General features: G+C 36.6%; 1 protein-coding gene across 3 annotated transcripts in view; it reads left to right on the top strand.

The window, feature by feature from the left end:
* Epb41l5 (erythrocyte membrane protein band 4.1 like 5) overlaps positions 1 to 12867 on the top strand; it is a 128177-nt gene that overhangs the window by 65466 nt on the left and 49844 nt on the right. For 2 of the 3 annotated variants that reach the window (XM_013020689.1, XM_013020690.1), the window contains exons 14-15: positions 1691 to 1733; positions 2122 to 2237. In XM_013020689.1, coding sequence (XP_012876143.1) covers positions 1691 to 1733; positions 2122 to 2237 — 159 coding nt within the window. Of the gene's footprint in view, positions 1 to 1690; positions 1734 to 2121; positions 2238 to 5602; positions 6538 to 12867 lie in introns of those variants that run through there. The other variant, XM_013020691.1, reaches the window with a different exon arrangement.

Below are 12867 nucleotides of genomic sequence, written 5' to 3' on the forward strand. Positions count from 1 at the left end.
TAATTTGTGGAGGGGAAGGGGAAAAGCAAATCGTTTAAATCGAGATACAGTTGGACCCATTGCAACAATGAGATGTACAAGTCGTTGTGTCAAAAACGAACTTTACAACTTTCGTGCCGGGGGAGAGGGGGGCGGGGAGGATTGGGTGGGGAAGCTATGGGAGGATGGGAAGGGGAAACAAAGGAGGAGGCTACTATGCTTGATAAGAAATGTACTCATTATCTTGCTCATGTAATTGTAACTCCTGTACAGTATTTTCACAATAAAAAATAAAAATAAAATAAAATGACAAAGTAAAAACTAAAAAAAGAATACATATTACATATATATTATATATTTTGCCATTACTGGGGCTTGAACTCAGGGCATGGGCATTTTCACTGAGTTTCTTTTTGCTCAAGGCTAGCACTCTACCACTTGAGCCATGGTGCCACTTCCAGCCTTTTCTATTTTTGTGGGACTGAGGAATCAAATCCAGGGCTTTATGCATGCTAGGCAAGTACTCTGCCACTAAGCTACATTCCCTTTTTTTTTTTTTTTTTTTTGTCAGTTGTGGGACTTGAACTCTTGGCCTGAGCGCTGTCCCTCAACTCTTCAGCTAAAGGCTAGTAGTACTCTACCACTTGAGCCATAGCACCACTTCTGGTTTTCTGAGTGGTTTATTGGAGATAGGAGTCTCACGGTCTTTCCTGCCCAGGCTGGCTTTGAACCGCAATTCTCAGATCTCAGCCTCCTGAGTAGTTAGGATTACAGGGGTGAGCCACCAGCGCCCGGATCCAGTTTAGAATATTTTTTAAACTTATTTTTAGTTAAGTATACAAAGGAGTTACTGTTTAATATGTTAGAATATGTACAGTCAACCTTTGTCTTCCTCATCTTGATGTAATATCTCACCTTTGAATTTTTATTTCACTTTTTTAATTTTTTTACTGTTTTGTAGTTTATTTCTATTTATTTAGTTGATTATAGCTTGAGCATGTTTTTAAATTTGATGATGGAATATTTGAATAAATGTCTCCTAAACTAGACACTTAAAACTATATTTGTGCTGGGTTTCAGTGACTCACTTCTGCAATGCAGGTTACTCAGTAGGCTGAAATCTGGGAATCACTGTTTGAAGTCAGGGCTGGTCAGTGAAGTCTATGAAACTCTTATGTCCAATTAACCACCTAAAAGCCAAAAGTGGAGTTGTGGTTCAAATGGTAGAGTGGTAGCCTTGAACAAAAACAATTAAGGACAGCATGCAGGCCCTGGTCTGGCTCCAAATGTAAAGATAAAGATATAGATATAAAGTCATTGGAGAGGCTATCTGTAGAGATTTCTTCTCTCTTTTCTTCTTTCTTTCTTTTTTTTTTAATCAGTTGTGGAGCCTGAACTCTGGGCCTGGGCACTGCTCTGATCTTCTTTTGCTCACTAGCATTCTGCCACTTGAGCCACAGCGCCACTTCCGGCTTTTTCTGTTTATGTGGTACTGAGGAAATGAACCCAGGGCTTCATGCATGCTAGGCAAGCACTCACTAGGCCATATTCCCAGCCCCGCTACTGGAAAATCTTGAATAGTAGTAATAAGTATTTGTAATGAGTATTTGTGCTGGATGTTTTGAATTAAGGAGTTTTTTGGTGTGTGAATTATTTTTTAAAAAGCAAAGCTCTAGAATTTATAATCTTTTCTGTTTTCATCCCGTTTCAGTGTTCACAATAGTGTTTCAACTCAGAGTACTAACTCCCAACAGGTAAGATAATACTAACCTGCTAAAATACTGAATACACTAGGTAGTTAGTAAACTAGTAGCATTAATTGAAATTTCAGTGGTGTGACTTTATACAGTTTTTACATTTTCTTGTTCTTATCCTTAAGTAATGTCTGACTCCTTATTCTTGCTATCCATAAGATATAAATAGAACAGATAATCCGTAAATACAAGAAAATACAGTCAATAAGTAGTAAAGTTATCTATTCTAATGTAGTATATAAAATTTAAACATTTTATCACATTTATTCACTCTGTAGGTAATCCATTTTAATATTCTGTATTAAATATTTTTTAGTATTTGTGTTTGTTAGTATTCTGTTTGACCTTTTATTTAAGCAAAATCTGTGAATTTTATTTTTGTCCAAAGGCTTGGGGTGTACAGTCTTCTCCGCCTGTGATTCCTTCCACATTTTCTGCTCCGGTGCTGGTAGAGATAGAGAATCTTCCACAGAGTTCTGGAACAGACCAACACAACAGGAAATGGTTTGTTAGCTCTTTAAAAATAATTACTTGCTTGATTCCAAATCTTATGAGAACTATAAGTATGATTGAAAACAAATTATCCATATTTGTGAGCTGAGAAGATGACTACTAAGCATTCATTGGGGGATGAGGAAAATAAGGTATGTGGAGGAAGAAGGGAGTAGACTTGTCTAAATGGAGAACATGAGACAGCTGTCTTTGTTTGGATTAATATGATCTGGGAGTAGTAAGTGATTCTCTGTTGACAATAATCTTCTTTGTAATAAGTAGAACCTTTTCCTAGATCATAAGGAAAATAAGTTTATTTTGTTCTATACACGTGACGTTCCTCATTAAAGACTGAATGTTATGCCAAAAGGAAACAAATTAGTCTAATAAAGTAAATCATAAAATATTACACTTTTTTTGGAGATTGAGACAGAATTTGATGAGAGTTAATGTGTTTAATTCATTTATGTTACTAGTGTCTTTTTCTACATGAATGTTGAATACACAAATATGGATACTTTGTGGATGGTTTCAGTTAATCACTCGGGTTCATCCTTTTCCAGATTACTTAATGTGGTTTGGAGAAGGATTTCTTGGGAATTAATTGACTGCATAGTATGTTGGATGCATCTATCATCTATTCAGCTTTTGTGTCTATTTATTAAATGAACATTGATAATTCATAGGATTTTTTTTCTTTTTTCTCTTGCTCTTAGTTTGTATAATACCTGAAATCTAATGAGTTTGTGTGGTGGTCTCAAGGTTTTGGTCAGCTTTCTGTGCAACCAGTTCTTCCTCGTGGTGGTGGGTCAACAGTGGTTGGTGATTATTTTCAGTCTTTGCTATGTAATTTTTTTCACTGTTATTGTTGGCTTAACTAACTGCAGGATGCTTTGCTTTTGATGGTCGGGCATGATTTTACTTCCAATTCCTGATAACATGGGTTTAAGATTCAAGGGGGGGATTCCCCACATTTTGTCATTTAAAATTTTCCTTTATAGTTGAGAATGCGGTAGGAGTAGTGTATGTTTGTGTGTGTGTACGTGCATGTGTGCATGCGCACACCTGCGTGCATACTTCAAATATAACAAGTGACCAATGTCAAGTTTTAGTCTTAAGTCTAGGAAAGTTTCTTCAACTTCTTATTGAACACACAGCTCCTGTAAGCAGCTATGCTTCATCTTCATCTTCTTAATATTACCTATAAGTCTTTTTTTGTTGTTGTTGGTTGTGGGGCTTGAACTCTGGGCCTGAGCGCTGTTCCTTAGCTCTCAGCTCAAGGCTAGTGTTCTACCACTTGAGCCACAGCACCACTTCCGGTTTTCTGGTTGTTTATTGGAGATAAAAGAGTTTCACAGACTTTCCTGCCCAGGCTGGCTTTGAACTGTGACCCTCAGATCTCAGCCTCCTGAGTAGCTAGGATTACAGGTGTGAGCCACTGATGCCTGGCGAAGTGGCTGGCGAGTTTTTCCATTTTAATGAGTATATATTTAAAGGTATTTGACATAATTTTTTTTAGCTTACCCAGTTCCTTTGATGCAGGTTTTAGAGTATCTGCTTCGCATTTCAAGAAAAATGAAACCTTGGAGCTGTGTGTAATCCTTGCTTTGTGTGTTTGGGCTGAGCCCTCCTTTGCTGGATGAAATAGAATGGTGATCCTTATGGATGAGTCACAGAGTTTACACAGCATGGAACTGAGCATAGAGCTGGCATGTCTAGCAGCTAATGGATTTTCTCACATTAACTTAAAATGCATTCAATATTTTATTCTTTGTTTCTGCATGCTTTGATTTAAAATAATATGTAACAGTCCTCCTGTATCAGTAACTGAAAATTTATCACCCTTTGAGAAAAAATTTGTGAAAGTTAAGCACATAAATAAATCATTTATAAGCAAGCTAAGCACAGTGATGCATGCTTGCTATCCCAGCTTCTTGAGAGTCTCAGGCAAGAGAGACTCCTGAGCCCAGGAATTATAGTCCAGTCTAAGTAATCTAGTAAAATCTTGTCTCAAAAAATCAAAATAAAATACTCCTGTAATTATACATGAGAGGTATAAGTAAAAAGAGCACAAGTTTGAGGCCTGGGCTCCATAGTGGCATCTGCCTCAAAAAAAAGGAGAAAACAAAACAGAATTTAGAAATCTTGCATAAGAGGCAAGACATGAATCCAATTTAATTTTCTAAAATTTTGGAGACCTTGTGTTGAGGGTAATGATTTTGTAAGTTAGTTCTGATTAACAAGTTATATTTCATTTGAAGGAAAGGTCATTTTATGGTTTAAAAACAAAACTGTCTGTATTTGTTCTGAAAATTTTATTCCAGTTTTCCTAAAGCTGAAAAAGGCTGAAAATGGATATTGAGAGCCCTGTGTGGTAGCACAAAACTGTAATTCTAGCCACTCAGAAGGTGGACCTCAACCCAATCAACAAGCCAGGTGTGGTGATACACATCTGTAATTCCAGCTACTCAGACAACATAGGTAGGTCTGAGGGCAGAAAAAAAAAGATCAAGACCTTGTCTAAAAGAAAACTAAAGCAAAAAAGGACTAAGGATCTTTTTCAAACATTGTTTTTGAGGTGACTTTATTCCTTTGTAGTTACTTGAATTATATTTTACCATACCATACCATTTTGCCATACCATAAAATTTTGATTTGCTGAACCTTCACAAATGTTTTCTTTCTACTGGAAGACTTTAACCATTTTTAAGCGAAACTGCATGTGTCCATTTCATTTTTCCAGTTCTGCAGCACTGTGCTAAAAGGCATCTATTATGCTTGAATAGCTTCTTGGAGGGGGTTTATAATCTCATCACATTATCCTTGTGAGTTATAAAATTACTCTGAGAACAGAAGATTTTTCTTTTAATGTTCTTCTGAATTTTGTTTTCTAAATTTCAGTTTTTTGAAATCATTTAAATTTGAGAGATAATTTTTACACAATATCAGTTACCATATGCTTTTGTCTCTTTACAGTACTTTCACATATTTGAACTAAGTAATTATGAATATTTTCCTTTAAAAGATTAGTATTTTTCTTCTTCATTAATACACCAAACATGATTTCTGGCTTAGATAGTAACATCGGGGACAGATACCAAGTGTCTTACTCATTATGACATTTCTTTATTCATTAATTCACTTAACAGATTCTGATTACATGTATTTCCACACTGGCATTTTGATTTACATGTAACTTTATGGATACTCCCTGTTTGTAATTCTTGAATGTTATTGCATGGAATCAATGTTGGTAAAATACTGAGCAGTGTTGCATGCTAGTCACATTACCTTTCTCCTTTATTATCACTTACACATCCATTTTCTCCCTTTTCCTATTGACTAACTGTGCTCCCTCCCACTCCCCAACCATCCAGGCTCCCTGCTGCCAGTGACCGTTATCAACGTGGTGGAAACCAGTGGAACACAAGGGCCTTGCCCACCCATGCTGCACATAGAAACTACACTGACTTTGTACTTGAGCACAATGTGAAGAATGCAGGAGTCCATCATGATGTTCATTTCCCTGGCCATTCAGCCATGACCGAGATATGAGTTATTAAGCCTTTAGGCCTTGGGACTCTTATTATCCAAGTTGATTATATGTTTTCTGGTGTTTATAAAGAATTAATCACATTAGGAGCATATGGGAGGATTTATTTTTTACTGACTCACTAATTGTATAGTGCTGTTTGAGCTTCACTTCTATGGGAAGAGGATCTGAAGAAGCTGTATACCATCACTGACAATAATAATTATTGCCCTACTGAAAGAGTGCATATCACTGTGATTTTAGCATATTAATACATCACTCAGAATATCTCAGAAGGTTTATGATTATGAAAAGCTATCATGTACATGCCATACAAATATACTAAGGTTTAAAGAATGATACACTAAAAGCACACCCTAGAGGAAGTATGTTCAGTTGTGATGTATCAGCCTTTTGTGATATTATAATAATACTTGTTCTTATACACTGTTTTAATGTCTAAACTGATCTGTGCCTTAATTTAAGTGCCTAAGGTTTAATTAATTTAAAATTTTAATATATTTTTACTCTTTAGTAAGCACAAATACTAAGACAAGTCTAGAAATTATAATAGCATTACTCATATAGGGAGAGAAATCCGAATAGTTATTTTGGCGTACTGAATGGTTATACCAAATGAAAACTATTTATTTCTTCTGTCTTTTTTGCATTCATCTCTTTTCTCTTTCATGGCATATAGTTTGATAGATTACCCAGGTTTTTAACAACCCTCATAAAGGCCTTATACAACCTTTAAAATAAAGTTCTGGAGTCAAACCATATCACTTTTAGGTGATTGGATATATATCACTATTTGGGGTCCTTTTAAACTTTGGAATATAATTATTTAAACTCTTTGGGTTAATTTATAGAGGAAGGTTATTAGCTGGAATAGGTATATTTTTTTGATGGAATGGGAGTGATTCAAGGGAAGCATTTCCTTTTTTTCCCCCAATTTTTAGAAAAACTTTGAAAATTTTAAATTAGGTAAATAGAAATTTGAAGATATTTCATATTTTGAGATCTCCCTACTTCAAGATAAGGAAGCTTCATTGTTAACATTCTAATCTGTTTAACTCATTCTGCTTGCCCCACATTGGTTTTATTTCCCATAAATCTTCCCTGTGAGACAGCAATAAACAGACCTTTAATTGGATGGTCTGTTACAATTATAATGTAACTTGTTAGTAAAAAACTAGAGTACAATGGAATAATCTTTAGGACATAAATTTATAGGCTTCAGTCTGAGTTTATTATTTATTCTACATAAGGGAATGGATGTGCGAAGTATTTTGTAGCACATACTGAATCTGAACAGATGTATATTTTAAATTTCCCAGTTCCTGACCTTTAAGCTCATGTATGATCCTCAGAGTTGTTTGCATAGCTTGGATTTTATTTTTGTTTCTTTTTCTTTTCTTAAAAAAGTCTGAACCAGCCAAGCACAGTGGCTCACACCTGTAGTCCTAGCTACTCAGGAGGCTCAGATCTGATGATCACAGTTCAAAGCCAGCCTGGGCAAGAAAGTCCATGAGACTCTCATCTCCAATAAAACAGAAAACCAGAAGTGGTGCTGTGTCTCAAGTGGTAGAGTGCTTGCCTTGATTTGAAGAGCTGAGGGACAGCGCCCAGGCCTGGAGTTCAAGTCCCACGGCTAACAAAAAAAGAAGGGTCTGAACCATAACATTTTGATCACAGGATATCTGGTTAGTGCCATTCAGGACAAAAATTCATGGCAGGGGCTGGGAAGGTGGTAGAGTGCTTGCCTTGCATGCATGTGGCCCTGGGTTTGATTCCTCAGCACTACATAAACAGAAAAAGCCAGAAGTGGCGCTGTGACTCAAGTGGTAGAGTGCTAGCCTTGATCTGAAGAGCTGAGGGACGGCGCCCAGACCCAGAGTTCAAGCCCTATGACCGACCGCCCCCCCCCCAAAAAAAATCATGCCAGATACTGGTAGCTTATACCTATAATCCTAGCTACTTAGGAGGCTGAGATCTGAGGATTGCTGTTCAGAGCCAGCTGGAACACAAAGGTTGTGAGACTCTTGGATTGCTGTTCAGAGTCAGCTAGAGTAGGAAGGTCTGTGAGACTCTTCTCTCCAATTAACCACAAGAAAACCAGAAGTGGAGCTGTGGCTCAAAGTGATAGACTGCTAGCCTTGAGCAAAAAGAGCTCAAGGACAGCACATAGGCCCCAAGTTCAAGTCCCATGACCAACTATATATATAAAATTAAAGATTCTTAACATTTCTATAGTAGAAACCAAAGAGGTATAAATGGAGAACAAAGCTTTCCTGGTCTTTTAGAAAGTCCTAAGGCTTAACTTATATTAATATTAATGTTGAAATCTGAGCACAGATACAATCAATTCATTGTAAGTGAATTAAAATGGGGACATGTCTCAACCGTTGCACCTGCCTAACATACTTAAGGCCTTAAGTTTAGCCCTCCTCTCCCCAAAAGAACAAAACTCTCATCCTAATTCATTCATTAATTCCTGAAGTTGGAGGGGAAGTAAGCACAGGAGAAGTAGGGGAAGTAAAGGGCTAAGACTAGATGGTAGTAAAATAGCCTACTTTATAGATGTTTCCATATACTTCAAGATTTCATATCAATTTGGGTTGAACATCCATAATCAGAAATTTTGAAATCTAAAATGCTCCAAATTCTGAAACTTGTAGACAAGTTTCAGTCTGAATTTATCATTATCATTATCATGAGTGATAGATGGCTTCTTGAGGGCTGATATGCTACAAGTGGAAAATTCCATACCTTTACCTAATAGGACATTGGTTTCAGTCAAAATACAAGTAAATTATAGACTAGAGGCAAGGCTCAAGAGGTAGAGCACCAGAATGAACAAGAAAGCCAGTGAAATCTTGAGGCCTTAGATTCAAGTCCCAATACTAGTACCAAAAATCACCAAAAAACCCCTCAGGGGAGAGCTAGGTGAACACTGTACAAAATTACCTTGAAGCCATAGGTAAAAAGTATATGTGAAACACACATGAATTTCATATTTATACTTGGGTCCCATCCCACAGAGAGTTCATTATATATTTCAAAATACAACAAAAACTTGGGGTTAGAGTCATGCTGTAGTTGATAGAGCACTAGTCAATGAAGGAACGTGACAGATATCAAGTTTTCAGTCCCGACTCTGACACCCCCCCAAAAAAAAAATTCAGAAAGCTCTGAAACACTTGTGGTTCCAAGTGTTGGATAGGGGACACTCAGACTGTATTGTGAGTATATCTGTTCTTGCTAATACTGTTTCCAAGATAGTTATACTTATTTCTGGAGCTTGACAAATTTATAAGTAACTCAAACTAAATTAAGTTATCCTTAACATTTCCAGTCTGCATTTTGTGATGCCCAAAGGGTCAAAAATCATAAATCTCAGATTAGAAGCAGTGTGGGAGCCTGTTCCTATAGCCTCCTATAGTTGGGATCCTGCCAGCTACTTGGGAGGATCACTTGATGCCAGCCCAGGCAACATGGCAAGACCCCTACGTGTAGGAAGTAAAATCCTAGACTAGAGAATATCTTCCAGAAGCACCCTACTGGATGATTATCCTTTTGATTAAAGGAAATCATCAGCATAGAACTCCATGAGCATGTGCTAGAGTGCTAATTAGTGCTTTGACACATTTGTTTAGCATAAATTAGTGCTTTGAATTAGATTGGTTGTTTCAGCTGTTCTTACTAGGGAACTTTTAGAAACACAACCGAAATAGTGACCTTCACGCTTTAACACATGGAAATAAATGAGCTTTTAAGATTATTAGAGTTGTTTTGACAAATTCTGAGGTTTATGAACTCAGGACCTCTTGTTATGCAGACACTGTTGAGCTATGCCTCCATCCCTGAATTTAGTGATTTTTTTTTTTTTGAGATATTGTCTCACTAGGAAGTAGGCACATACTTGAATACTACCCATCTGTATTAGGCTTCCCAGTAGCTAGGATAACAGGCCTGTGTCCAGGGGGGTCTCATGAGCTTTTTTCTGCTGAGGATAGCCTTAAAACATTATCTCAAAAATCTTAGCCTACCAAGTAGCTAGGATTGCAGGTGTGAGCCAACTAGATTATTATGCTTTGCATAATGAAAATCTCAGACATTTTATCTTTTGAGTATGACCTAACAGTATCCATGATAGAGTAGTCATAGATAAACACATGAATTTACATATAAAAATGGAATTTTATTTGTTTTATATGTATATGTGACTTCTGAAAAGCAGCTAGTACATTTTGGTATTGTAATCTTTGTGTGTGTGTGTGTGTGTGTGTGTTTGTATGTAGATTGAGATTGATAGGAAGTGTTGACCTAAATAAAAATCATCGTGCTTCTTTGGTGGATCATCAGTAAGTGCCCAGGATTTAAAGTACTATTGTAAATAGGATAAAATACAAAACAGAAGGGAGACAGCTTCTTTCCTGGGGTAGTAGAATTAGATGAACCTTAAGAGTGAGAGAGAGAGAGAGAGTGTGTGTGTGTGTGTGTGTGTGCGCGTGTGTGTGTGTGTGTGTGTTTCTGTACATCCTTTTCCCTTCTATCTTTTTGAGGCTTCAACTCAGGTCTTTTATATGCTAGACCAGTACTCCCCACTACTGAGCCACTCAGTTTGAGTAGTTTCTTATTCACTAGATTTTTACATATTTTCTTGGTTGGCATGTAGATAAGAATTTTCACGTACTAACCCTGCTTTGTATGCCTTGACAAAAGTGAAACCCTGATGTCATCAGGAAATCCTCACACCAGGATTCCTACTTTGCTTGCCAAAGTAGGAAAATAGATAAGCAAGGCTGAGAATAGAGAATCTGGTCTAAGTTTCAGAAGGGAAGAATATTGTGGGGATGACTGGCTTCATAGGTATATATATGATGAATGTTCTTTTGACCTTGTGGTCTCTCTTGCCCCTGATTGCATTCACAAATGTAAACTGGAAAGTTTGAGAGATAGTTGATGTTAATACAGTACACAGTGATGGTAGAAGCAATAGTTTGAGCCATGGTATTTTAAATGCTTCGATTGACAAAAACCATTTCTAAACCATAGCTCTTTGTTTTCCAAGGCCCTGATTTTGTGTGTTAGCCACTGAATATTGAGTTTGAAAATAATAGCAAATTGTACTAATTTGCTTTTTGTCCTTGGTATTTAGGCTTGTTAAAATTGAAAAAGTTTTTTTAAATTTTTATTTATTTTTTATATTTTTGTCGGTCTTAGGGCTTGAACTCAGCCTAGATGCTGCCCTTGATTAGTTTTTATATAAAGGCTTCATTTGGAACATTAATCTTAATAGTATAGAAATTAAGACATGAAGCATGTCACTTTCAGTAGAAAATCTATTAAGTTCATTTATTTAACTTCATTTATCAGCTTTTGTCCATTGCTAATGTAATTATATGTCCTTTGAGCCATTTGGGCTGATGAGAAGAGAAAATTCTTGAAAGAAATTGGTTAAAAAAGAAAAGTATTTTCTATAGTTTTTGCAGTGATACTTTTTTTATATGCTGAAATAGGAAAAACAAGAGGGAGTTGTTCTTGCGTTTTTTCCCCTTTATTTTAAGTAATTAAGCTTCTGTATTCCCAACTAGCAGGTGTGTCCTCAGTTCTAGGTAGTCGTGCTTGAGTGAGCTTTTAAACAATGTGTTCTTGGCAGCTGCCCAGCATTGTGTTTATACTGGAAGGAAAAGAGAGATCTGACTAGGAGAACAACATTCTCTAAGGATTGAGACTGAAGACTCCCTGAGTGGTATAATAAGCCTCTACCTCCTCTTCAAAACAGGTTCAGCAGCTGTTTGTTCTTTCATTTACTCACTATTTATTTACTTGTTTGAAGTTTCATTTGTTTTTAATTAATTTTAATGAAGAATTGATAGATCAGTGTATGGGTAGGCTTTGTAATAAGTTGCATATTTTAAAATAAAGCTCTTATATACAGATATGCCCAATCATTGTTAACACATTAAACTATTGTGAGTAAAGGAGAATTGAAAATTACGAAGTAATAACTAGAAGGTGTTGGCTGGCTTGATTTTATTGTGAACTAATAGAGCAGTATTGAGAGAAACCATGGAAACATCTCACAGTGTAAAATATCACTAGGGTATATATGCTATTTGATAGAACAGTTTCTGATAACAAAGCTCAGCCATTTGAGATTGCATATTTGTATTTGTAAACTGTCAAGGATTTTGAAGGTTCCAGGTTTGACAGATTGAATTCTTTCTGTTGACACTGTTAGTAAAATCTGGAATTCTTTAGAAAGACCTGGGAAAATTTAAGAACTCATGAATATCCAAGTAATTACTTAGGAATTTCACAATCATGTTGGAATAATAAGAGCTAAAAAATATTTGAGTAGATTGAAAACTGAAAACTAGATGTGGTAGTACACATCTGTAATCTCAGTATTCCAGAAATCAAAGGCAGAAAGGTTGCATGTTTGAGGTTACCTGACCTACATAGCAAGACCGTGTCTGTCCTGTCCGTTGGGGCTGGAAATGTGGCTGAGTGTTAGAGTGCTTGACTAGAATGCATGAAGCTCTGGATTTGATTCCTCAGTACCACATAAACAGAAAAAGCCAGAAATGGCACTGTGACTCCAGTAGAGTGCTAGCCTTGAGCAAAAGAAGCTCACAGGCCCTGAGTTCAAGCCCCAGGACTGGCAAAAAAATAAAAGACCCTGCCTATCTCAGAAAAACGAGAGGTAGGGATATAGGTCTGTGTAGAATACTTGCCTATTACGTGCAAGACCCTAGGTTTGATCCCCAGAAAAGTATTGTGAATAGATTGGAAGTGCAAGGAGTCTGGATTTGATAAGAAAGTCTGTGGAATTTATTTTTTAATTGGGAGATTTTTGGATGTCTTTTATTAAAATCTTTATTTTTTACAGTGTTAGGGATTGAACACAAGCCTTCATACATGCTAGGCAAGTGCTCTACCACTTGAGTCCTGCCCCTAGCCCTTTTGTTTATATTTTGTTTTTCAGATAGGGTCTCCCTAACTCTGTCTAGGCTGGCCTGACATCCTTCTACCTCTGCCTTCTTTTTTTTTTTTTTTTTTTTTAGGTAACATATATTTTCATGTTTGTAGGTTAATTTC

The sequence above is a fragment of the Dipodomys ordii genome, unplaced genomic scaffold (genome assembly GCF_000151885.1).
Source record: "Dipodomys ordii isolate 6190 unplaced genomic scaffold, Dord_2.0 Scaffold52, whole genome shotgun sequence".
Classification (NCBI taxonomy): Eukaryota; Metazoa; Chordata; class Mammalia; order Rodentia; family Heteromyidae; genus Dipodomys; species Dipodomys ordii.